The 26,426-nt window shown below is 39.9% G+C and overlaps 1 protein-coding gene across 4 annotated transcripts in view; it reads left to right on the top strand.

Moving 5' to 3' along the window:
* The window catches only part of Fkbp15 (FKBP prolyl isomerase family member 15), a 50,927-nt gene that overhangs the window by 13,540 nt on the left and 10,961 nt on the right, over positions 1-26,426 (top strand). For 2 of the 4 annotated variants that reach the window (XM_090330453.1, XM_090330450.1), the window contains exons 5-21: positions 1,308-1,382; positions 1,673-1,771; positions 2,922-3,071; positions 4,530-4,598; positions 6,083-6,229; positions 7,194-7,339; positions 7,803-7,860; positions 10,174-10,281; positions 13,748-13,850; positions 14,310-14,416; positions 16,524-16,638; positions 18,479-18,588; positions 18,756-18,863; positions 19,387-19,481; positions 21,459-21,561; positions 24,093-24,264; positions 26,141-26,277. In XM_090330453.1, coding sequence (XP_090186579.1) covers positions 1,308-1,382; positions 1,673-1,771; positions 2,922-3,071; positions 4,530-4,598; positions 6,083-6,229; positions 7,194-7,339; positions 7,803-7,860; positions 10,174-10,281; positions 13,748-13,850; positions 14,310-14,416; positions 16,524-16,638; positions 18,479-18,588; positions 18,756-18,863; positions 19,387-19,481; positions 21,459-21,561; positions 24,093-24,264; positions 26,141-26,277 — 1,902 coding nt within the window. The remainder of the gene's footprint in view (positions 1-1,307; positions 1,383-1,672; positions 1,772-2,921; positions 3,072-4,529; positions 4,599-6,082; positions 6,230-7,193; positions 7,340-7,802; positions 7,861-10,173; positions 10,282-13,747; positions 13,851-14,309; positions 14,417-16,523; positions 16,639-18,478; positions 18,589-18,755; positions 18,864-19,386; positions 19,482-21,458; positions 21,562-24,092; positions 24,265-26,140; positions 26,278-26,426) is intronic. The other 2 variants (XM_090330451.1, XM_090330452.1) reach the window with 2 other exon arrangements.

Here is a 26,426-nt window from a genome sequence, read left to right as displayed (position 1 = left end):
GACAACTTTGTGGTCTGTCTGGCTTCAAATACTGCTCTGTAGCATTTATAACGCTGCTGAGATAAGCATAAGAAATTCTCGTGTTTCAGAGGTCCAGAGAACGTGGAGTCCATGTTCCTCAGAGATACTCAGGCAGAGAGATAAGATGACTTGTTTAGAGTAGCTGACATAACAAATCATATTCATTATCTTAAAAACAAAAAAGAAAATGCTTAATTTATAGCACATATGAAACAGTAGAACTTGCATATTGAAAGTACAGATTTTCATTATTAAACTAAAACAATAATTCATCTTTTATCTGTAACCCCAACTTCTCTTTTTCCCACTCAGATTAATTTGAACAAATTTCCAACACAATTTCAGCTATAAATTCTTTAGGATGCAACTCTAGAAGATAAGATGATTAAGAACAAGGCTATCATACCTAATAGAAGTAAACAATAATAACTTATTCTCAATTACTACTAGTGTTCAAATCAATTTCCCATTTCCTTCCTTCCTCCCTCCCTCCCTCTAAATCTAGACTTGTTTGTGATGTTATAGTATTCAAATAGCCTTTAGCAAGGAAAAAGGAAATACTAATAAAGGCATTGCTAATTACCATTAAAGAATAAGCCCAAAGAAAAAAATTAAACGAAGAGTGAGAAGTTAAAATTATAATTTAAAATCTAAAGTGTCTTTTTTTTTTCTTTTTAATGATGACTGTATTAGAGCTTGAACTCAGGGTATGGGTACTGTCCCAGGGCTTTTTCTGCTCAAAAGCTGGTGCTGTACCATGTGAGCCACACCTCTGTTTCTGGCATTTTGTTGGTTAGGTGAAGATAAGAGTCTGATGGATTTGTCTGTCTAGGCTGGCTTGGAACCTTGATCCTCAGAACTCTAGGGCTATAGGCATGAGCCACCAGTGTTTGGCCAAAATCTAAAATTTTAAGAGAAGGTCTAAAATCTAAACTTAGAAAGTACAGAGTTTTGGACCAGGAGTTTGGCCTAGTGATAGAGTGCTTGCCTAGCATGCACGAAGACCCAGGTTCGATTCCTTGATACCACATACTTAGAAAAAGCCAGAAGTGGTGCTGAGGCTCAAGTGGTAGAGTTCTAGCCTTGAGAAAAATCCAAGGACAGTCCTCAGGCCCTGAGCTTAAGCCCAAGATTGGCAAAAAAAAAAAAAGAGAGAGAGAGAGAGAAGAAAGTACAGAGTTTTAGGATTTATAACTGTATGAAGCAGGAGCCTATGTCTTACTGCTGATTTTGTATTGCCTTTTAACTTGTTCTTTTCCTTTTCTGCCTATATTGTTTGAATACAGTACAGGATTCTCCTTTATATCAGTCAACAACAGCCAGTTACTGTTGCAAGGATTCATCTGAACTTTGAGCTGGTGGTAAGATTTCCCCATAATGGAATCAATAGTTCCTTTGGGATAGGCTTGCAGGAAAGAGGGGTCTGAACATAGCTGGTAGGTTGGATCTAGGCATCAGCAAGCAGAGCCTTTCAGAAAGGACTCTTGGTTGTCTTCAGGGACAGGACGAGAGGGTGGTGTGTGGATGGTGGGAGGGAAGAAGAAGGGTCCTTGATACTTCTCCACAGGTCCAGTTGAGTCAGGTCCTTTGAGTTTACAGATTTACCAACAGTGTTGCTTGTGCTTCAATTATCCCATTTTCCCCCTCACAGGTTCGGCCCAATAACTATAGCACCTTTTATGATGACCAGAGACAAAATTGGTCCATCATGTTTGAGTCTGAAAAGGCTGCTGTGGAATTCAATAAGCAGGTGATACTTTCTGTTTCCTGTGCAAAGCTAGAGCACTTGTTCAGGTCTCAGTTTTAGGAAATATATGGCAAAAATATATCTGCTATATTTTGTTAATGACAAGCATAAGATCTGTACTACTATGGCTGTATCAGTAGTTGGTAGTAAGTTGAGTTCTGAGGATTATCTTTAGAAGTCTTTTATTTATTTATTTTTATAGTATTGGGATTTAAACTCAGGGCCTTGTACTTGGTAGACAGATACTCTACCACTTAGCCCACACTTCTTTTCCAGTCCAAATTTTTGCTTTCATTATTTTTAATTTTTTGGTGCCCATACTGGGGCTTGAATTCAGGGCCTGGGTACTGTCTTTTAGCTTTCCTGTTCAAGGAAGACTTTCCTACCTGTCTATCTTTGAACCTCATTTCTCAGGTCTCAGCGTCCTGCATAGCTAGGATTACAGCATGATCTATGAGCTCCTGGCTCCCATTATTAATTTTAATTAATTAATTATTTAAAAATAGAATCTTGCCTTCTGCCCCGGCCAACTTTAATTGATTCTCCTACTTATACTTTCTGTGTAGCTGGAATGTCAGGTGTATACCACCACATCTAGCTTACTATTGACATGTGGTATCATGAACTTTTTGCCTGGACTGGCTTTGAACCTTGACCCTTTTAAATTATTTAGAGATTCCCCCTTTTTTTCATAAACCCAAATATTGAGACAGTAAATCGGTTTCATTTACTAATGCTTATTTGGTAGTTGCTATTTTTCCCAGATGCATTGCTAATTATTCTATTTGTGTTAACTCCTTGTAATTTTCATCAATACCCTATATAAGATATGCAGAGGAGTTTTTTTTTTCTTTTCATTTTACAAATGAGGAATGTTGATTGCATGGTGATCAACTTATCACAGGCAGAGTTAAGCACTGGCAGTGCATGTACCAGGTATATATATTCAGACATGCTGCCTCCAAAGCCATGCTTTTAGGCTTTTTGGTTCTTGATATCACATTCCAAAGCATCATAGGCTTTGCAATGGTTTACTTCTAAACTATAATCTGTTCTGTGAGTGTAACAGTTTGAGAAAGAGCAGTTATGATAATGGGATAAGTTCTTAGAAGGTTAAATCAAATGTATGCTGCTCTGATTTTTTTAATTTTAGGTATGCATTGCCAAATGCAACAGCACCCCTTCCTTGGATGCAGTAGTCTCTCAGGACCTTGTTGTGGCAGAGGGTCCTGCTGTAGAAAATGGAGATTCTTTGGAAGTAGCGTATACAGGCTGGCTCTTTCAGAATCATGTTTTGGGTCAGGTAAGGGATTGTACTCAAGTTGTTTTATAGTTTAGGCAGCATGAAGGGCTGTGCATATGGAAGGCATTATTACTGTGAATTGTTGCTATTGTAGATGGAAACTTTTAAGAGCCTTGCTTTAGGTACTACCACACTAACTATAAAGTGGAGTCTATTCTCTCTCTCTCTCTCTCTCTCTCTCTCTCTCTCTCTCTCTCTCTCTCTCTCTCTCTCTCAAGTGGAAGAAAGAGAGAGCACTTCCACTTGAGCAAGTGGAAACCAGTTTATCAAATGTTCTTCCATGCCAGTCTTAAAGATGGATATATTCTTGTTTGTTTGTTTGTTTATATGGTATTGAAGAATCAACCCCAGGGCCTCATGCATGCTAGGTAAGCACTCTACCACTAAGCCACATTCCCACTCTTTTTACACTCTCATGTGTTTTCTCACAGTGGATACTGTAAATACATTTGGCTTGTTGTGTTTTTAGTATTGCTAAGCCCTCCAATGCAATGTTATAGGATAATAAGAGCTGAGATTTTCTTTTTTTGTTTTTGTTGCTTTTTCTGAGGGTGTTGTTCTAATACTGGGTGTTTGCTTTTTTGCTCAAGGCAGATGCTCTACCACTGGAGCAAAATGTGCACTTCCAGATATTTGCTGATAATTAAAGATAAAAGTCTTACAGAGTTTTCTGCCCAAGCAGGCTTCAAACTGTGATCTTAGTTAGCCTCCTGAGTAGCTAGGATTACAGATGTGAACCTAAGTGGCTAGAATTACAGGTGCCAGGCTAAAAGGTCTTCATGTCTTAAAAAATGTGGATGAAAGGCTCAGTTTTATCCAAAGTTGACTTTAATCAAGTCATGTAAGCACTTTTTTCTCCCCTATTTGTGAATAAAAATTAATGATCCTTACTGTAATTATTTAGCAGGTTTAGTATCAGCATCAAATGAATCAGTTTATTTGAGAAAATGTTTAAATTTCTAGTGTTACAGAAGGTATTTTTTTTTTGTGTTGGAAATCATTGTTCCAGGAATTTTCACTATAAGTAACCCCTTAGCCAAAATGTTACCTTTTCAAGTTTATTATCTTTAGAACTATGTTCCTCTTTTATCTGATATTTCCTCTGTAAGAAGGATCTGTGGGTGGCGACTTTGGCCTAGTGGTAGAGTGCTTGCCTTGCATGCATGAAGACCCAGGTTTGATTCCTCAGTACCACATACATAGAAAAAACCCGGAAGTGGTGCTGAGGCTCAAGTGGTAGAGCTCTAGCCTTGAGAAAGTCCAAGGACAGTGCGCAGGCCCTGAGATGAAGTCCAGGACTAGCAAAAAAAGAAGGACTTCTGTGGCCAGGCGCTAACCTTGAGTGAAAAAGCACAGGAACAGCACCATGGCCCTGACAAAGAAAAAAAATTACTACTAGTTAGTTCATTTGTTACTATTGTATTTGAAATTATGTGATCTTCTTTGTTTAAATTGAAGGTTTTTGACTCTACTGCAAACAAAGATAAGCTGCTTCGACTGAAATTAGGATCAGGAAAAGTCATCAAGGTAACAATCTATCTGTATTTTGGAATTTAGGTGAAATGTTGTAGCGTTTCTAACCTGGATATGTCTAGTTGAATGGGAAGTAAGATGGTCAAAGGTATTACACTGTCTGTTTTCAGAAGATTTTTGCCTATAAGACACTGTGATGAAGTAGGTATATTTGTTTTCTGTGGTTTTTGTCCTTAAATACACTGTGACTGACAAAGTTACTCTACCCTTCCCATAGCTTCATAGCGAAAGAGGTAAAACTATTTTTTCCAAAAGTGTGTAAAGTAGGTTGATTCTCATCTGTGTGATATACTTTGCAATTACAACACAGCAGGAAAGGGATTGGAATCTGAAAACCTGGGTTCTAGTTATGAATTTTGTTTGTATCATATCAACCATGCAAATGTTTTATAAAATAATGTTTTACATACATGAAGTACATATGGATGCATGGTGCTGTATCCATTAATTCATGATCCTAGGAGCTAGATAGGTCTCATTTGAATCTTAATTTACTTAGTTACTTCATTCCCAAAGATCTTAGCTTTCATATCTATAAAAATGGAGAAAATGGTCTCAATCTTAGGAGATTATCTTGGGGATTAAGCAAGCATATAAAACATTTAACAAGTGATAACCTGTGTGTGTATGTGTGTGTATGTGTGTGTGTACGCCTGTGTATGTATGCATACATGCTGGTATTGGGGCTTGAATCTAGGACCTCAAGGCCTTTTTAGCTTTTTTGATCAAGACATACTCTGCCGCTTGAGTCATAGCTCCATTTTTGGCTTTTTGCTGGTAATTAGAGATAAGAGGGGCTGGGAGTTTGGCCTAGTGGTAGAGTGCTTGCCTAGCATGCACGAAGACCCGGGTTTGATTCCTCGGTAACACATACATAGAAAAAAGCCGGAAATAGTGCTGAGGCTCAAGTGGTAGAGTTCTAGCCTTGAGAAAGTCCAAGGATAGTGTTCAGGCCCTGAGCTCAAGCCCAGGACTGGCAAAAAAAAAAAAAAAAAGATAAGAGTCTCTAGTGTTTGTCTTTCTGTCTGGCTTTGAATTATAGTCCTTAGCTCTCAGTGTCCAGAGTAGCTAGGATTATAGGCATGAGCTGTCGGTTTTGGGCTTCTATTTAATCACTCTTATTTTTATCTTACTATCTAACATACATAAATTTCACCCAACACTGCAGCTTCACTTGTAGGATTATAAGCTATATCAGATTTTTTTTAATTGTAATTAGTAAAAGGGTTACATGATATTTGCCAGATAGAAGGTGCATTAATTCACATACATTGATACCCTTTCACATGTTTTGGTACCCATTTCCCTCCTCCCCTAGATTTTTTTTTTTATAACCAATGTGGTAACAGTTGATCTTGACCACTGGAGGCATTATCTAAACTTGTATGTGAATAAATGAAATCCATTGCTTCTGAAGTTGGCTTTGTCTTATGAGATCTTCCTTTCTGATGATCTTTTCACCATCTCTGATTGCATAGGGCTGGGAGGATGGAATGCTGGGCATGAAGAAGGGAGGAAAGCGGTTGCTAATTGTCCCTCCATCCTGTGCCACTGGCTCTGAAGGGGTAATAGGCTGGACTCCATCAGTAGACTCAATCCTGGTGTTCGAGGTGGAGGTTAGACGGGTGAGTGAACCTGTGCTGTGTTTGCTGTGTAAGTTAAATGTGTATTTAAATGTAAATGTTTGAGAACCAGATTCTGCAGACAGATTTTTTTTTTTAAATTAAAAATAGGAGGGCCAGGTGTTTGGCCTAGTGGTAAAGTGTTAGCCCAGCTTGCACAAAGACTTGGGTTCAATTCTTTGGTACCACATATATAGAAAAAGCTGGAAGTGGTGCTGTGGTTCAAGTGGTAGAGCTCTGGCCTTGAGAAAACCCAAGGACAGTGCCCAGGCCCTGAGTTCAAGGCCCAGGACTGGCAAAAAAAAAAAAAAATTAAAAATAGGGAAAGTGGTGCTGTGGCCCAAGGGGTAGAGCAGTATCCTTGAGCTGAAGAGCCCAGGGACAACGCCCAGGCCCAGAGTTCAAGCCCCATGACCGACCAAAAAAAAAAAATTAAAAATAGTCCGGGTGCTGGTGGTTCATGTCTGCAGTCATAGTTACTCAGGGGGCTGCAATCTAGGAATCATGGTCCAAAGCCAGCTTAGGCAGAAATGTCCAGGAAATTCTTACTTCTGATTAACTAATAAAAACTGGAACTGGAGAGGTTCAGGTGGAAGAGTGCCAGCAGTGAGCAAAAGGCTGAGCAAGAGCCTGAGGTCCTGAGTTCAAGCCCTATTACTGGCACAAAAAAATTAATAGTCAGTGATGTTGAAACATGTTAACATACAAGTGAGTTAACAGTGCCAGTTATAAAACAATATGATTTTGGTTTTGACTAAAAAAATAAACATGCACACATACATATAGCTAATATAATTGGTAGTTGAATTGTAATTAATAATTACTTTTGGTTTTTAACATTTTTGGATTTACTTACAAGAAACAGATGACAGCTTGTGTTTTGAGGTGTAGAAACACGAAAAATACATTTTGGATAGGGAAAGAGGATGCTTGTAGCCTATTCCACCTGTGCTGGCTTTTTCCCTAGGTGAAGTTTGCTCGAGATTCTGGCTCTGATGGGCATATTGTCAGTTCCCGGGGTTCAGTAGCTCCCTCTCCCATTCCTGGTGCTGACAGCCTCTCTGCTGATCCTGTTGTGTCGTCATCACCTACATCGGTGCCTTCCAAATCAGGGTGAGGTGCTGTGGTTGTAGCAAGCTCTTCTAATATAGTAGAACTGATTCTTGGAAGGCTTCATAAACATTGAAATAATTTTAAAATATAATAATGTGAAATATTTAGAAAAAATGGAATCAGTGAGATGGAACTTGTACCTGATTTTCCTGACTAAGAATTAATATCTTTAGTTTATAAAACAATTCAGATAAGGATACTTGAAACACTCCATAAGGAAACTGAGAAGGACATTAATACAAAATATATACTCAAGATTAAAAAAAAAGTAAGCAAGCATTTGAGTGGAAACTTGTGCATTTTCACTTGTGTTCCAAGTTTTGTTAGCTAAAAAAAAAAAATTGAAATTCTTTTTAGAGCTTCTCTTAGTTGTGGACATTTTCAAAAATACTTTGCTTAACAGTATAATCTGGGTTTGTGATTGTGAGTTTGTTTTTATCTCAGGTTATGTCTTGTTTTTCAGGGAGCCTGTTCTTCGTAGCAAATCTAACTCTCTCAGTGAACAGCTTACAACCAATACAGTAAGTGTGAGTCTATCCCCCTCATTTCTAGCATTATAAGTGTCTGGTGCCTAGGAACGGTTGAGAGCCATTGATTTAGGCTAGAAAACATGGGTTCTTTATTCATTTTCTTCTACTTGGAGTCAGTATAAATCAGCCTGGGATTTTGACTGTCACCTTTTGTGTGTATATGCTAATACTGGGACTCAAACTCAAAGCCTTCTTATTTGGATTTGTTTTGCTTTTCAAGACTGGTACTCTACCACATGTGCCACACTTCCTCTTCTGGCTTTTTGCAGATTAATTGGAGATAAAAATCATATGAACTTTTCTGTCTGGGCTAGCTTCAAACCTTGATTCTCAGACCTCAGCCTCCTGAGCAGCTAGGATTACAGGCATGAGCCACCATCACATGACTTGCATCTGTAGTCGTAATTCTTAGTAGTTTGAGGCCTTAAGAAAAGATCTTTGTCCATCCTCAGCATCACTGTAAGAATGGGAAGTAATTTTCACATTCCCTAATTCAGTTCTTGTAAGGATTAGGGATACTTGTAAAGCTCTGAGCTCAGAGCCTTTGTGAAATATCTCTTTAGTGAATAGTGTCTATATTATTAGAATGGTGTTATATTGGGGAAAGCGCCCTTCACTTAAAGTGCATTTCAATTGTAGAGACATCATTTATTTCAAATGTTAGTGGTTAGTGGTAGGCTTCTCTGCTATTTACTCTCTGTGAACTTGAGCAACCTAGCTTCCCAAATCCTTGGATTTATTTCATCTACAAAAATAGAACTTGTGAAGTTTTTAGTATTATTTCTGGCATATTGTAAGAATTACAAATGTTAGCTTATTGAACAGGTCTGTGGGACTCTGTGTTTTCCCAGCCTATTGTTGTAGTAAAATTGGGACACACCTTTAGGAAGAATACATGGGTCGTTTGTGACCGCCCTGCCTGACCAGGCTTTTACACATATCTCAAGTGGGCTATGTCATGACTAAAGCATATTAGGTCCTGGGAGCCTTCACCAGCCATGATTTCTGGCTAGCTCCAATTGGCCTGTTTACATCCAGCCCAAAGCAGGATTGTTAAGCAAACAATCGGTGTGATGTGTGTAAAAAGTGGTCACCTAAACCCAGAAGGTTAAAGTAATACATCAGAAAAAAATGAATAAGTAATCATAATCTCAAGACTTTGATTAGCTGCAGAACTTTCTCAGCATGGGCTCTGTTGTATTTGTCTTGTCATTAATTTTTGAACTTTAGTGACTTCTGTCAGACCAGTGATATTCAAATATTAAATTTTTTTGTAGTTTAGTTTTCATTGAAACAAAACATATAGGACATAAAATTAACCATCTTTTTTATTTTACATTTAAGCCTTTTTTGTTTTGAGAAGGTAATTCTATTTATATGGTACATAACAATATAACAAGATAATATAACAGGGACTCAGTCCTTGAAATGAGTAGCTGCTTCAGCCTACCCTTCTCCATCTCAAAAAGAGGACTGTCCATATATTATGCATCTTGCCTTTTATATGTAGCTTATAATGTATCTTTCTGTATTAGTGTCTAGAGACCTTCCTCATTCTTTTTTTAAAGATTGTCATGTTCCATGGTGTGGATAGGGTTTGACAAGTCCTTTTTTCCTCTTTTGATGTATCCAATTATTTTAGATTATTATTGGTGTCCGTTAAGGGAAAAAAAGGGGGCATATAATCCTCAATTGTGACAAATTGTGTACATAATGGACTATTAATACCTCTAAGCAAATTTTTTGTTTTATGTTTTTACCTGAACAATAGTAACAGTTATCCTTTTTTCACATATCCAGGAGATCATTTCATATACTTTCAGGTATATTTTATATCTCTTCATTCTGAAGAATGAAGGCCACCTAGTGGACGTACCAACTTCTAATACAGAGTATAGTATGCAGCCACATCAGAGCTAAATGAACCTGAACTTAGAACAAAGAGCTCTCCTTCCTTCCCTTCACAAATCTTTTCTAAATATTTGTCTACTGACTTGCTTCAGGCTTGGAAAGGGTCCTGTCAGCTAAAATGCCTTTTTCCCTTCAATTTCTGCCTTAGCTTTTCATCTGTAAAATAAAAATAATGATACCCAGTGTGGAGATAATATATACTACTCTGTCTATTCCAGATATAAAGGGAATTATTTTTACTAGTATAATTCCCATTTTCTAGAGGAAATAGTTTCAGATAGATATGAAAGGATGATTTGTTAAGTGTTTTACTACAAGAGCCAAAGGCATAGCTGCCTAAGGTAATGGACCTTAATCACAGAGGTTTTTGTTTTTTGCCTTTCTCTTTTTTAGAATCCTGATACAGTCAAGGCCAAGTTGATCTCCCGGATGGCTAAAATGGGCCAGCCCATGCTACCTATCCTTCCACCACAGCTGGAATCCAATGACTCAGAAGTTGAAGTATGTTCCCTGGTTGTTTTTGGATCAGTAGTACAGATGTTGCCAGCTTATGTTGCTTTGGTTAAAAGAATTGCTTTTTCAGGGGCCGGGTAGTGGCTTAGTGGTAGAGTGCTTGCCTAGCATGCACGAAGACCCAGGTTCGATTCCTTGGTACCACATACGTAGCAAAAAGCCAGAAGTGGTGCTGTGGTTCAAGTGGTAGAGCCCTAGCCTTGAGAAAATCCAGGGACAGTGCTCAGGCCCTGAGCCCAAGCCCGGGACTGGCAAAAAAAAAAAAGAATTGCTTTTTCTGCCTCTAACCCAGTTATCTAAAGGGCTTATATGCACAATGATGTAAGTTTGTATTGGCATATGTCTTTTTACTAGCAGTAGAAATGGAACTAAATCTATGTATCTGCCACAAAAACTAGACAGTAATTAAATTAGCTATCATTTATCTGACTCGCTATTGCCCATAAAGGTCAGTCTTTAGGCAGTAGGATGCCCAAACCAAAGTAGGTAAGATACACACACACATACACATTGCTTTTGAGGTGAAATCCCACTCTGTTGCCCAGGCTGTGTACTCCTGAGAGCAAGTGATTCTCCTACCTCAGCTTCCAGGATAGCTGAGACCCAGGCATGCACCATAATACCCAGCTCCAATTCATATTTATTGACTAAATATTTAGATCCTTTGGGGAAATGTTGGTCTTCCTAATATTTACTATTGCCTATTACTGAAAGTTAAAACTTGCCTATTATGTAAAAATCAAACTGTTGTCTTTTGACTTTGTATTTGGTGCTTTTGTTTGCTCTTTAAATTTAGAAGTTTGGGAATTTTGTTGAAATCAAATATGTCAATTTTCTTCTCTTGTGCTTTTACTGGTATTGTGTTTAGCTAGTATTTCTACTTTAACCAGGCATGGTGGTATACACTATAATCCAGGCACTTGGGAGGAAGCAAGAGGATTGAAAGTTCAAAGCCAACCTGGGCTTGACCTTTTCCCTCTCCTCCCCAAATCCCACTTTCAGATATTAGAAATGTTATATGTATTTAAAAATGTATTTATGATTTCCTGGTGAGATCTAAATCCACATAAAATTTGGCTATATGAAATGAGTATATTGACTGGAACCATTCTTTCTTGAGTTGAAATATATGAGATGACTGACTTGTAGTGTTTTTTTTTTCCTTCATTTTGTAAAATGAAGAAAAGAGGGCCGGGAGTTTGGCCTAGTGGTTAAAGTGCTTGCCTAGCATGCATGAAGGCCCGGGTTCGATTCCTCGGTACCACATACATAGAAAAAAGCCAGAAGTGGTGCTGAGGCTCAAGTGGTAGAGCTCTAGCCTTGAGAAAGTCCAAGGACAGTGCTCAGGCCTTGAGCTCAAGCACGGGACTGGCAAAAAAAAAAAAAAAATGAAGAAAAGATGTATGTTCTTTCTTGGAAGGGTGGTACTAGGGTTTGAACTTAGGGCCTTTCATTTTTACTTTTTTTTTTTTTTCTTCTCTGCTCTCACTCTGCCACTTGAGCTACACCTTCTGGCTTTTTGCTAGTTAATTGGAAATAAGAGTTCTTGGATTTGTCTACATGGTCTGGCTCTGAAGCTCAATCTTCAGATTTTAGCCATAAACCACAGGCACCTGGCAAGATTGATATATAGGTTCCATTTTTAAAGTATGGTTTTATTTATTACTGGAAAGTCTCTAAGTAGACACTTAGAGTATTGTTAAAATACTTCTGAGGCCTATTCTATTTTCTTGGTTTCTAGAAACCAATGAAATTTGAAAACATAATATTCTTACAAAATTTTACAATCCTTTTATTTGTTTTAGAACAATTTAAAATTGAAAAGAAGGATTATGTTTAACAAAAGCGACTTTTTTTTTTTTTTTTTGCCAATCCTAAGGTTTAAACTTGGAACCTGAACACTGTCCCTGAACCTCTTTGTACTCAAGGCTAATGTTCTATCCCTTGAACCACAGTGCTACTTCTGGCTTTTTCTGAGTAGTTTATTGGAGATGAGGGTCTCACAGACTGTTGCCTGGGCTGCATCCAGCCCTGATCCTCAGCCTCCTGAGTAGCTAGGCTTATAACTGTGGGCCGCTGGCACCCAGCAATTCTTCTTTTTATGTTTTCTAAACTTGTTTTTGTTTGTGTGTTTGTTTGAGATAGGGTCTTGCTGTGGAGTCTAAGGTAATTTAGACTTCACTATATATCTCAAGCTTGCCTTAAACTCATGATTTAGCCTTCCAGGTGCTGGGATTATAAACATAAATCACCATGTCTGGCTATGTCAACTGATTTTTTTGTACTTAATATTATGTTATAAATATTTGTGTTAATTTAACTAATGTCAAATAAATAAACAAGACATTATTACTTCTAAAGATAATTCAGTATTCTATATCAATATATTTCCCTCCCTCCTTCCCTTCCCTTTCCATTTCTTCCCTTCCCTTTCCTTCCTTCTGTATGAAGGTTTAAGATTTGCATCCAGAGCCTCTCATATGCTAGGTGAGCCCTATACCACTTAAGTCATGTCCCCAGTCTTCATAAATCCTTTTGTTCTAGTGTTAGACATTTAGGTTGATTTAGAACTGTAATAATTTAAAAATAGAATTCTTTTCCAGAAGAAAATATCACAGAATGAGAATCTTTGTTATGTTTTTTTTCATGCTGGTTCTGGGGTTTGAACTTAGAGCCTAGGCACTGTCCCAGCTTTTTAGCTCAAGGCTAGTGCTCCAGTACCTGAGCCAAAGCTCAGTTTCTGACGTGTGTGTGTGTGTGTGTGTTAATAGATTAGAGTCTCACAGATTTTCCTGCCTAGACTGGCTTCCAACCACAATTCTCACATTTCAGCCTCCTGAGTAGCTAGGATTGCAGGTATAAACTACCTATTCTTGGAAGTTTTAAAATGGAAGAAGACTTCATGCCCTAGTACTATACTATAGCAGCTTACAGTCACTATATACTGTGCCTCAGATTTTTCTGATTTTGTATAAAGCAAGAAGATGTAATCTAACTTCCTTTAGAATTACATCTCTGATTTCATGAAAAGAAAGCATGGGGCAAGCACTCTAAAACCGTATTATCCCAAACCAGCATGTTAATGGGGCACAATGACTCCTACTCTTTCCCATTTTTCACTGAGTACACTGGAGATTTGTGTGTGCATGTGTGCGTGTGTGTGTGAAATCAAACTTAAGGTAGCTGCTGGTTCGGGAAATGATACATCCTATAGGGCTATCAGTTTGGCTGCTTCAGATAATAAAACATCAGCTCCATAGAAAGTTGGAGGAAAGTAACTATAAATAACTATTTGATAGAATTTTCTACAAATATTCCTATTTTATGATTGGTTGCTTCTTCCCGGTGATTCATTCTGTCAACTTAGCTTTCTGCTTGCATTTCCTTCCTCTTATTTGCTCAGTCTTTAGTTAGAGGACTCTCACATAGTGACCAACCCTTGTGTCTGTTTCAGGACCTCACTGCTTTGCGAGGAGCTGGGCAGCCCCTGGTGACACCTTCCAGCCAGCCACCTCTTCAGCCAGTTCATCCAGTGTTACCACAGATGGCCTCCCAGGGTAAGAAGGGAACCTCTCTGAGGCTCCATGTCCTTGAATTGGATCATTACTAAAATTAGCATCACTGTTCAAACCCGTGAGGCTGTTGGACTGGGAGTGTAAAACTTGCCAGTTTCTCCCTGGGATAAAACATCTCAGACCTGGAGACATATTTGGCCTGCTCATTGTGACTTTTGCTGTGTTGTGTTAGCCATTTGGGAAACCTGCACTCAGTGATTAAGACATCTCTTTGTGTTATTCCGCATGTCAGCTGATAGAATCATAGAAGTCTGAGTCAGAGGCACATGAGAACACTTGTGTTCCATCCACTGGCCCATGGCTGGGTGTCAGTGGAACAGGAGTAGGAAACTAGATGAAGAAAGTGGCTGAGTCTAATGTGTGGGGTATATAAGGTACTAGTCCAGATCTGTGCCAACAAGCAAGGGTGGATAACAGTGGAAACATCTTGCTTTATTGTAGCAGCTCAGCCTTCTGTTTCTGGGCTCCAAGCACCTTCTCCTGCCTTAATGCAAGTTACACCTCTCGATTCCCACTCAGCTGTTTCTGGAAATGCCCAGTCCTTTCAGGTAACAACATTTTTGAACCATACTCATTATAAGCTATCCTTCATTATGATTCTGGTTAGTCTTTTTTCTTGTTAGCATACAGGAAGAAGATTCCTTCCTTCCTCTTTGAATAGTATCACTTCCCCAAAGATGGAGTTGACCATTCCTCTTTCTAAGTCATACCCTCCCAGCTCTAACACACCTTGTGTTACCTACTTCCAAGTTGTGAAGATGAGATGCAAGAGCAAGCCAAGCACCTAGTACAAGGCCTCTGCGTGGCACGTAGCCAGGGACCAGGTAGTGCCTGCAGTGAACATGTGCTTCCTTTCCTTTCACACACACCTACTTGATGAGAATATAGTCATGCCTTCCGGTAGCTTAGCATTCTGTACTGTAACCAGCAGAGTACCTGCAGATTAAGGATGGAAACTGTGGAAAATACAGTTTGACTCTGCTGTTTAGTTATCCTCACAAAGTGTTCTCTTAAAGTATGCCTTTTCTGTTAGTACAGAAGGTAGTGGCAGCAGTCTGTCTGCCTCTGTTCACTCTTTGCCAGGGCACTGATTCTTCTTTCTGCCTGAGCACACTTGATGACTGAGATCCCTTCCCAGTGACGTCAGGGGCTTGCTCCCCAGGTGATTCTTAGTGAAGTGGGAGGAACAATGGTGGGCACTATGCCTTCCTGGTATCGGAAGTATGGAAATGAAGCTGAGCACTGGTGGCTCACACCTATAATCCTAGCTATGTGGGAGTCTGAGATATTTGTGATTTGAGGCCAGTCCAGTCCAATAAATAAGTAAATAGTAATAAATCATGAGATCCCCTTCTTAACCAATAACTGGATATTGTGGTGTGCACATGTTATCCTATTTTGCAGGACCTATAAATAGCTTAGTTGAGATCCTAATGTCTGCCTGGGAAGTAAGTGTAACCATTAACTTGGGGGGGGGGAAGAGATCAGTGAGGGAGGGCTGCCTTGCAAACTTGAGGACCTGAATTCAAGCCCCAGAACTGCAAACTAAAAGACGCCCTCACACCAGTGTAAAATTATTTTGCCATAGACTAAGCTTTTTATTTTTGTTGTTTAAATAATGGGCAGCTAGTTATAGTGCCTCTGGAAGTAAGTCAAGTTTCCTAATTTCAGGGGAAAAACTGTCTACACTAACATGATGGGTGTTGTTTATTGAGCATGTACTTTCTGCCAGGCACTTAATTTTCACTTTACCTCTGTCACCCCATGTTACTGACCTCCAAATCTCTATGGGGTAGTACCTTCATCTCATGTTAAAAAGTGGCTAACTTGCCGGACATGGCGGCTCACGCTGGTATTCCTAGCTACTCAGGAGGATGAGGCCTGAGGATCAAGGTTCAAAGCCAGCACAGGCACAAAAGGACCTGAGACCCTCTAGGGGAAAAAAAAATGGGAAGTGGGGCTTGGCTCAAGGGTAGGGTGGTATCTTTGGGCTGAAGAGCTCAGGGACAAAGCCCAGGCCCAGTTCAAGCCCCATGACCCACAAAAAAAAAAAAAAAAAAAAAAAAAAAAAAAAAAAGAAGAAAAAGTGGCTAACTTGATTTAAAGTCTCTGAACACTTCTTCATTTTACCTCAAAGGAAACGAATCAGAGTTTACTTATTTAAAAATGTCTTTACAAGTCTTCAAAATGTCCTTAAAAGAAGGCCTGATTGGGGAGAATGAATTCCTATTTCATGAAGTCGTATCACCAGTGGAGTGGGTTATGACTTAGGTATACTAGTGATTGGGTACCACTAGTGTCTCTGCTCTCCAATACAGATCTCATCCATCTCTAGCTTCAATAAGTTTGAGTCTCTTCTCTTATTACCCACCGGAGAAACTAAGCAAAAAATAAATAAATAAATAAAAATAGAGGGCTGGGAGTTTGGCCTAGTGATAAAGTGCTTGCCTGGCATGCACCAAGACCTGGTTCAATTCCTTGATACCACATGCATAGAAAGAGTTGGAAGTGGTACTGTGACTCAAATGGTTGAACTCTAGTCTTGAGAAAGTCCAAGAACAGCACTCAGGCCCTGAGTTCAAGCCCCAGGACTGGCAAAAAAAAAAAAAAGACATGAATGTCTTAAAAAGCAGCAATAACTTGGTCTTTTCTCAGCCCTATGCAGGTATGCAAGCCTATGCCTATCCCCAAGCATCTACAGTCACCTCACAACTGCAGCCCGTTCGACCCTTGTATCCAGCCCCATTATCCCAGGCTCCCCACTTTCAAGGTAGGAAGTGATTTCCTCCATCTCTCCTCTTCCACTCTCATCCTCTTTTCATTTGCACTCCAACTGCTCTCTTCCCTCCTTCCCTTTTCCTTTTTGTTCTCTCTCCTCTTCCCTACTTGGCTTTCCTTTTCCTTCCCTCCCTCCCTCCCTTCTTTCTTTCCTTTCTTCCTTTCTTCCTAACAGCTTGGTTGAGGTATGATTTATAAACCACTTGATTTAATTGTACAACAATTTGTTTTTTTGCCAGTCCTGGGGCTTGAATTCAGGGCAGGAGCACTGTCCTTGGGCTTTCTCAAGGCTAGAGCTCTATCACTGGAGCCACAGCACCATGTCCAGCTTTTTCTATGTATGTGGTACTGTGGACTCAAACCCGGGTCTTCATGCATGCTAGGCAAGCACTCTATCACTAGACCAAACTCCCAGCCTCCCATTTTTTTTTTCTTTTTTGTCAGTCATAGGGCTTGAATTCTGGGGCTGGGAACTGTCCCCGAGCTCTTCAGCTCAAGACAACAGTTCTGCCCTTTTGAGCCACAGCTCCACTTCCAGTTTTCTGGTGGTTAATTGGAGATGAGTCTCACAGACTTTCATGCGTGGGCTGGCTTTGAACTTTGATCCTCAAATCTCAGTCTTTTGCATAGCTAGGATTATAGGCATGAGCCCTTGGCACCTGGCTCAAAAAATTTTTTTAAGGAAAATTTCAGAGTTTTGCATCTATCACCACAATCTAATCACTATTAGAACATTTCTATCATCCCCCAAAATCCCTATGCCCACTTTCTGGATTGTGTTTCTTATATTTTCTCCCATCATTCTTTTCAGTTCCCTCTGTCAGAGTGGCTAGAGTTTATTTAAAAAATAAAAAATAAAAATATGAAAACTGCTTGTGGTTATTCAGCTTTTTTTTTTTTCTTGTGGGTCATGGGATTTGAACTCTGGGGCCTGGGCACTGTCCCTGAGCTCTTCAGCTCAAGGCTCCACCCGTAGAGCCACAACCCCACTTCCCATTTTCTAGTGATTAATTGGAGATAAGAGTCTCAGGTTCTTTAGTGCCTGGGCTGGCTCAGCTTCCTTAGCAGCTGGGATTACAGGCGTGCACCCTCTTTCAGCATGTTGTTGTTGTTGTTATTATTATTATTATTATTATTATTTTCCAATCCTGGGTCTTGAGCTCAGGGCCTGAGCAATGTCCTAGGTCTTTCTCAAGGCTAGAACTCTACTACTTGAGCTACAACACCATTTCTGGCTTTTTTCAATCTGTGTGGTACCAAGGAATGGAACCCCGGTCTTCATGTATGCTAGGCAAGCACTCTACCACTAGGCCAAACTCCTGGTCCATCAGCATTTTATTTTTTATAACAAAAGCATAAAAGGAAAAGCTACTGTCCTTCCATATTAATCCCTTTCCCCCCCAGCTATGAGAAACAATGTTAGCAGTTACTAGGGTAACATTTCATATGTTTTCTGTGTTTGTACAAGTCTTATGTAAACAAACCTAATGAAATGAACTGTCATCAGCTATGTTGGCATTCTGCCTTGTTCTGTGGTTTGTCTCTTGTTTGGTAATCACCTTGGTATGAGGGCAGTGGCAGGAGAAAGAAAGTATATCCTACAACATGATTTTTTGATTGATCCAGCCTTAGTCTGGTTGAATGGATTCAGCCTTTGACTAGAATCCTGTTTTCTTCCATCTGGAAAACTAGTTTTGTATACTTCAAAACTGTCTTCTTCTGCCCTCCCTGATTCTTGTCTTCCTTTAATCCTCTCCTCCCAGCAACACGCAGTGTGATGGACCTTGTACATAGTTCAGTTTTGTAAGTTTCAATTTGGTTTCTGTCTCTAGGATCAGGTGACGTGGCTTCATTTCTCATGACTGAAGCCCGGCAGAATAACACTGAAATTCGAATGGCAGTTGGTAAAGTGGCTGATAAAATGGATCATCTCATGGCTAAGGTGACTGGGCCAGGGTTGGGGCCATGTTAGGGTTGGGGGTTATAAAAGTAAGGTATAAACAAAGCAGCCAGAGCTCTAAATAAACTCTTCTTTGGTTTCTTGTATTCACAGTAGTTACTATGAATAAGTTGTATTTTTATGTTGTCTTTCTGGCATTCCTTCTGTAGGTTGAAGAGTTACAGAAGCAAAATGCTGGCAGTTCCATGCTTATTCCTGGCATGTCCGTCACATTGGAAACAAGCATGATTATGAGCAATATCCAGCGGATCATCCAGGTGAGGGTGGTTTCTAACACAGCACTTAGCCTAGAACTCCTTACTGTGCTCTCACCCTACATGTGCTGCACTTAAGAGCATCTGGAAAATTCATTAGGGCTTCATTTAGTCTCAGGGACTAGCATATCTATTGCATACTATACTAATACTATATACTCTATAGCTTAGCATATTATGTGGTGCATATCATATTAGTGTGGTATACTATACTGATTACTAGTCATTAGTCAGAAAAAAACACTGCTTTTGGGCCCTACTTTAGAATTAAACTTCATTATACGGCCATTTAAACACAGCCCATTTGGCCTAGTCATTTGTATCCATCAGATCTATGTTATTTTAATTATTATATGCACATCAACATTAAGTTCTAGGTTTTTGTCTTAAAATACATTAATGTGGGCTGGAGGTATGGGTCAGGTGGTGAAGCACCTGAATAGTATGTGCAAGGTCCTAAGTTCAAGCTGTTTTCTTTTATTCAGTACTTGTAAAACACATTGTATTTCATATATTTGGAATTTAGGAAAATGAAAGATTGAAGCAAGAGCTCCTTGAGAAGAGCAGTCGGATAGAAGAACAGAATGACAAGATTAGTGAATTAATTGAACGGAATCAGAGGTAATGTCAGGTATGGGGCCTGGATAGGAATGTGTGTGTATGTGTGTGTGTACTTATTTTTGCCCTTTCCTTCTTCTCTTTTCTTTCCTTTCTTGCAATGCTTGGAATTGAGCTGAAGGCCTTGTACATACTAAGCATATCTGAGCTTCACACCCTATTCTATTTGTTATATTTGCCTTCTGCCTGTCTTGGGAATTATTGCTTTGTGTTCTGTCTTGGTATGTCTTACATAATTCAGACCTCTATTTGATTCCCAGTTCTTCCCTTCATTAATTGTTTGGCACAGGCCCTAATTTTTTCATCTTTAAATGGTGTCACTACTTAGAAAGTTCTAATGTCATTTCTTCTTGCTTCTGTTAGGGCCATTTTATAAAGCACAATTCAACCAGAACCACATTGACTTTCATATGAAAGTCAAACATTTTATAATTTTTATGGATCCTTCTGAAGATTTGGGAGGTCAGGAGAGAATATTAAAACACAGTATTTTTTTTTTTTTTGGTGGGTCATGGGGCTTGAACTCAGCTTGAACAGTATCCCTGGGCTCTTCAACTCAAGGCTCCCACCCTACCCGTGGGCCTGGGTATTGTCCCTGAGCTCTTCAGCTCAAGGCTACCATCCCACCCTTGAGCCAAGCCCCACTTCCCATTTTCTAGAGGTTAATTGGAGATAAGAATCTCAGGTCCTTTTGTGCCCAGGCTGACTTTGAACCTTGATCCTCAGACCTTGATCCTCCTGAGTATCTAGAATTATAGGCGTGAGCCACTGTGCCTGGCAAAGCACAGTATTTTGTTAAAATAAATCATTCTCACTGGAGACAAGACTCAGTGGTAGAGTGCTTGCCAAGTACTAGGCAAAGGGACCTGAGTTCAAAGTCCAGAATCAGACAGGTGCTCAGTGGTTTGCACCTATAACCCTAACTACTTAGGAAGCTGAGACCTGGAGGATCAAGGTTGGTTTTGTTTGTTTCTTCCTTTTCCTATTTTTACATATTTATTTATAATTGTATTTTATTGTCAGGGTAATGTATAGCGGGGTTACAATTACATTCATCAGGTAGTGGGTATGTTACTTCTTGAACATGGATACCCTTTCCATGTTTTTCTCCCACTTTCCCTCCTTTCTCCCCCTCCTAGTCATCTTATGTTTCCCGTTCCCTTCCCTATTTCAAATAAACAAACAAACGTATATACAATATACTAGGTACTAAAGTCAGATACCGTAACAGCATGAGATAAACCATAAAGGGGAAAAAAGGAGAAAATAATAACTTCACACAGTACATTAAGAACAACAATTGCAAAGATAAACCACTTATTTCCATATCCTAGAGTTCATTTTTCTTAGTCTCATCCTATATGGCCATATGTACATATTCTTTTGAGCTATTGGAGTCCTCTGCTAGAAGAATCCTAGATGTGTACTAATTATTACAAATGAGGGAAACCATGAAGTCTATGTTTCTTTGGGAGGATCAAGGTTTGAAGCCAGGCAGAAAAGTCTTGAAAACTCTTTATCTTGAATTAACCATTAAAGTCCAAAATGGAGGCACGGCTCAAGTGGTCGAACGCAAGCCATGAATGAGAAAATTAGGCAAGAGCTCAGGACATTGTTTATAGCTACCTAAAAAAGGAAAAAGGAAATTATCTGCAAAAAGGAAATTGAAAGACCAAACCATATACCACCATCAAAGTGAAAAAAAAATTTCCATATTTCTTTTCTTCAGTGTGTGTCTCTCATTTCGCAAATAGTAGGGTTGGAAGAGTGGTTTTCTTTTCTTCTCTCCTGTTTCCTCCCTTATTCCCTGTTATAGGGTGTTTACTGCCTCCAAACTTGATTACTGCAAGTGTAAAAAGGACAAAATGCTTTCAGATGTTTTAATGAACAAAGTTGAGGACTTGAATGTGCATTAGGTTGCACCTAGCATATATACATGTGATGGTTGACAAATGTTTTTTGTCCTCATTTCTGGATCAGGTATGTTGAACAGAGTAACCTGATGATGGAGAAGAGGAACAACTCACTTCTAACAGCCACGGAAAACACACAGGCAAGAGTATTGCATGCTGAACAGGAGAAGGTAAAGTAACTGGGCAGAGAAAAGCTCAGGTGGGAATGTGGTTAGCTAAGCTGTGGTCCTGAGTATGAACTTCCTAAGTAGCTTTTCAGCAGAATTTTTGTCACCATTGGGAAGAGAAAGCTTTCACCAGATTTTCATACATTATCATTCATGCTTCTGTTTTATACTATGCTTTGAAAGCTAGTTGCCAGTGGCTCATACATGTAATCCTAGCTATTCAGGCTAAGATCTGAGGATAGCAGTTCAAAGCCAGCCCAGGCAGAAAGTCTGTGAGACTTTTATCTCTATTTAACCACCAGAAATCCCAAAGTGGAGCTGTGGCTTAAGTGGTAGATCAGATAGCCTTGAGCCATAAAAGCTCAGGGATAGTGCCTAGGCCAAGTTCAAGCCCCTGGGACCAGCAAAAACCAGCAACAACAAAACAAAACCATTCACATAGTCTTAGTAGTTTGATGAATTTAAGAATTATACAACTTACTAAAATTAAATTTCTTCTGTTGATAAAACCAACAGGAAATTTCTATGGTGCCACATAACAAATACATAGGTTGTTTTTAGCTGGAATTTAAGATTGTCTAGTTTGTTCCTTCATCTGGGTCTACCAAGCATTCTAAAGTGCTTCTGTGGCTTCTGTCCTTTCAGAATTCGGAATTGTGACCTGCTCCTACAGGGGCAATGAGGAAAATGCTAGTGAATCTTGGGTTGAGTTGGCTGACTTGAACAGTCTTCTTCTGTTTGCTCCACAGTGGTCTCTTCTGATTTGGCCCATCACTCCTCTTCTGGGAGATTGCCACTTTTCTACTTGCTGTTTTCTTAAGAGTTGTATTTTTGTTTGTTTGGTTGGTTGGTTGGTTGTTTTTTTTGCCAGTCCTAGGGCTTAACCTCAGCGCCTGGGCACTGTCCTTGGGCTTTCTCAAGGCTAGCGTACTACCACTTGAGTCACAGCAACACTTTTGGCTTTTTCTATGTATGTGGAACCCAGGAATCAAACCCAGGGCTTCGTGTATGCTAGGCAAGCGCCCTACCACTGGGCCACACTCAGGCCCCCCTCTTCTATTTTATATTTGACTTTTCCTTGAAAACCTGAAAAGTTAATTGGGATACACTCTATAGCTTGTGGAATTCACTCACTTTCTCCTATTTTGGTAATAAGTAACAGTGATTTCTTTTGGGCATGTGTCTATGGAGTATTAAGGCTTGAACTCAAAGTCTTGCTTGGCTTTTTTTCTTAAAGGTGGCACTTTCTAGCCTGGGTTATATACCAAGATTCTGCCTTGAATAAGTTAAAAAAGGGGGAGGGGGAGTTTGGCCTAGTGATAGAGTGCATGCCTAGCATGCACAAAGACCCGTGTTCGATTCCTCAGTATCACATACGTAGGAAGAAGCCAAAAGTGGTGCAAAGGCTTAAGTGGTAGAGCTCTAGCCTTGAGAAATCCCAAGGACAATGCTCATGCCCTGAGCTCAAGCCCAGGACAGGCAAAAAAAAAGAAAAAAAGAAAGAAATTATTGTTCTCTATGGTAAGTTCAATATTTTACATGGGATAATGATTAAAACTTGAACTATTAGAGGTCATCTACTTTCATATACTTATTTTACAAAGGGACAGACTGAGGCCCAGGGTGGAGTAAAAGACTTATTCCAAATCTCATTTCCAGTCAGTTGGGTTCTATTTCCCATGTTAGACTGCCACGTTTCTGGTTCTAGTTTTCTGCTTCTAACCTGAGTGCTTTTTTACTGTTATTATTCTGAACCCTTGGCTCTTCTGTCAGCACTTTCTTTTCCCAGCTTTCTACATCTGCAGTGGAGTTTAATCTGGGATGGGAACTGGGAAGCCATCCCAGTCCTATCTGCTGTGTAGGTTACTTCCATTTCCTTTGTTACTTGATGTTTATTTATTTTTACCTTTAAAAAAATTGTAATTATATATGCGTGTGTATATGTGTACATCCATATATCTATGCACATACATCCACATACATAGATATACTACTTTTTCCTCATGATACAAGTTGCATTCTAGAACGTGCAGGTAAAAAAACATAAGATATGAATCACCTCCTGAGCCACATGATCACTTTTGGTGTTTTGCTGGTTAACTGGAGATACGAATCTCTTGGATTCATCTTCCCACACTGACTTCAAACTCATTCTTAGATTTCAGGCTCTTGAATCGCTAGAATTATTCCAGTGAGCCACTATCTGTTTTAATTAAATATTCTTTTCAAACGCCATTTTTCGTAGCTACAAATAGAATGAATATATCATAGTTTGCTTAACAAAGCCTGCTTTTAGTGTTTTGTGCATTTTCCATTTTCTTCTTGTATTCAAGATGTATAGTACTTCTTAAGGACAAATTCTGCAAGAGAACTGAGTTTGGGGCTTGGTTTTGGTTGATACAAATAGAAGGTAGCCTTAGCTCCCTTTCTAGCCACCAGTTCAGTTGATTGACTCAGGTGCAGAGTTGGTTGTGTCAGCACTTAGAGAAAGCCAACATCTATGTTTGTTGACATGGTTCTTTGTCACTCTTCAGGCAAAGGTGACAGAAGAGCTAGCAGCGGCCACTGCACAAGTCTCTCACTTACAGCTGAAAATGACTGCTCATCAGAAGAAGGAAACAGAGATGCAGGTACAACTGACAGAAAGCTTAAAGGAGAAGGATCTGCTCAGGGACCAGCTCACCAAACTGCAGACAGAGCTCTCAGGTATATCTTTGGTGGAGGATGTTGGTGTTACTGTCTTTTTAATTTCAGAACTAAAACTGCTTCCTGCCTGTCAGTCCCTTTGGTAGAATGCGCATGAGGTTTGTGAAGGCCTGACTGACCGTCAGAGTGGACTGCTGTAAAACAAGAGAACTGACCATTCATTTGGAACTGATCAGTTCTCGTCATTCTTCTGTGTTTGAGCAAATGTTGCTTCAATGTCTTTGGTACTTATGGCTAGACTAGCTTCACATGCTTGGGGTTTTGTTTTGGTTTTGTGTGTGTGTGTGTGTGTGTGTGTGTGTGTGTGTGTGTGTGTGTGTGTGTGTGTCTGTTTTGTGGTAGTAATGTGGTTTGAACTCAGGGCCTCATGCTCTTGCTTATTTTTTTCTGTTTTAAGGCAGGCATTCTACCACTTAAGCCACATTTCTACTTCTGGTGGGGTTTTCTTTTGGATTTTTTTTGTTTGTTTTTTGTTTTTGCTGGTTTATTGGCGATAAGGATCACTTAGATTTGTCTGCTCAGGCTGGCTTTGAACTGTGGTCTTTTAGTCTCAACCTTTTGAGTTGGTAGATTACAGATGCAAGAGCCACCAGTCCTTAGTGGCATGTGCCATTGTGCCCTGCCTCTTCATGCAACATGGTGACCATTATCACAGCCTTTGATAAACACCATTTAAATGTCTGCTTTCCTCCCTCTAGAATACATCTATGAAGTCCCTTCTTCACATCAGTACCTGGCACAAGGTTATGTTGATAGTGAGACATAAGATGTGTGAAGACTGTAGCTTGACTGATGTACCTCAGTATAGAGAGATAAACGTGGAAGGCAGATGGGAGCGGTAGACTGGGTGAGGCAGTAGGCAGGGCAGCTGGAGCTGCAGCAGAGTTGGGTCAAAGTGCAGTTCTCTGCTTAATACAGGGGAAAAAGCTGTGGTGTCAGTTGGTAAATGATGCCTGAGATATGTTCCTTTTCTGTGGAGTATCACTTAGGCCAAGGTGAGGCAGACATATGTTAGACAATTTGTGAGTAGGCCATTTTCAATTTGAATATTGTATAGATCTTTCATGTCTGCCTTTGTGCTGCCTTGTGAGTTACCTGAAGAGTCTCAGCAGCTTCTTAAACAGGTACATTTTAGTATATGAAATTAAAAATTAAATCCCAGTGGGTTCAGTGGCTAAAAGGAAGTTTGTAAGACTCCCTCTCACACAGTGGCTCATTCTGTCATCCCCAGTGACCCAGGAAGAACAAGTAGGAAGATGGTAGCTCCAGACTGGTCTGGGCATAAAGCAAGATCTTTGTCAATGACCAAAGCCAAAATGGCACAAGTAGGAGAAAACCTGCCTAGTGAGAGGCCCTGAGTTCAATCTCCAGTATAAAAAACAATAACAGCAACAAGAATAACAACAAAAACCCACCTTGTTGAGAAGGAATGTTCTCAAAGCACTGTTGGTAGAATGTCCTAGCTCCCCCCCAAAAAAGTTGAGACTACTCTATCCAGGCAGTAAGAAAGGGTGTGGACTCCACTAATAAAGCTGGGGTGGTAAGGTGGTAGCTGGAATGGAATTGTAGGAGGGATCATTTTCCAACTGGGTGTCTGAGTGTAGGGAATGTTGCGTTTCTGTGTTGCATGTGAGCAGGGTGACCTCCACACATGTGGCGATGACTTCCTGCAGGTGCATGCAGGTTGGTGGGAGGCTTGGCTGATGGCTTAAAAAGCCCTTGTTCCAGTCAGTGAGGTGGTACACATAGGTGGGAGGAGGATGTGTGTGGTAGAATGGGAGACCAGGGCATGCTGCTCTGAAAGAATCTCTGAGGCGCCACACGGCCCACAGCAGCTCTGCTTCTGCAGCCATGTCTCTCTGTGCTTCTCTCACAGACTTCCAAAAAACCTTCGAGCAATCACAGTCCAAATTCAAAAGCGAGAAGCAGAGCCGGAAGCAGCTGGAACTCAAGGTGACAGCCCTGGAGGAGGAGTTGACAGACCTTCAAACTGAGAAGGAGTCTCTGGAAAAGGTAAGTCCATACTCCATACAAGTGGCCTGGATTGGCTGTTTAATAAATATTTTTATTTTCCTTTATACATTACAATTGTAGTTATATCTTTAATTGACTCATACCTGTAATTTTATGCAGAAATTGGAAGAGTTGTGGCTCAGGCTAGC

The sequence above is a fragment of the Megascapheus bottae genome, chromosome 3 (assembly GCF_031878675.1).
Source record: "Megascapheus bottae isolate mThoBot1 chromosome 3, mThoBot2.hap1, whole genome shotgun sequence".
In the NCBI taxonomy this organism is placed as follows: Eukaryota; Metazoa; Chordata; class Mammalia; order Rodentia; family Geomyidae; genus Megascapheus; species Megascapheus bottae.
The sequence above is the reverse complement of the archived record's forward strand: the minus strand, read 5'-3'. Positions and strand labels throughout refer to the sequence as shown.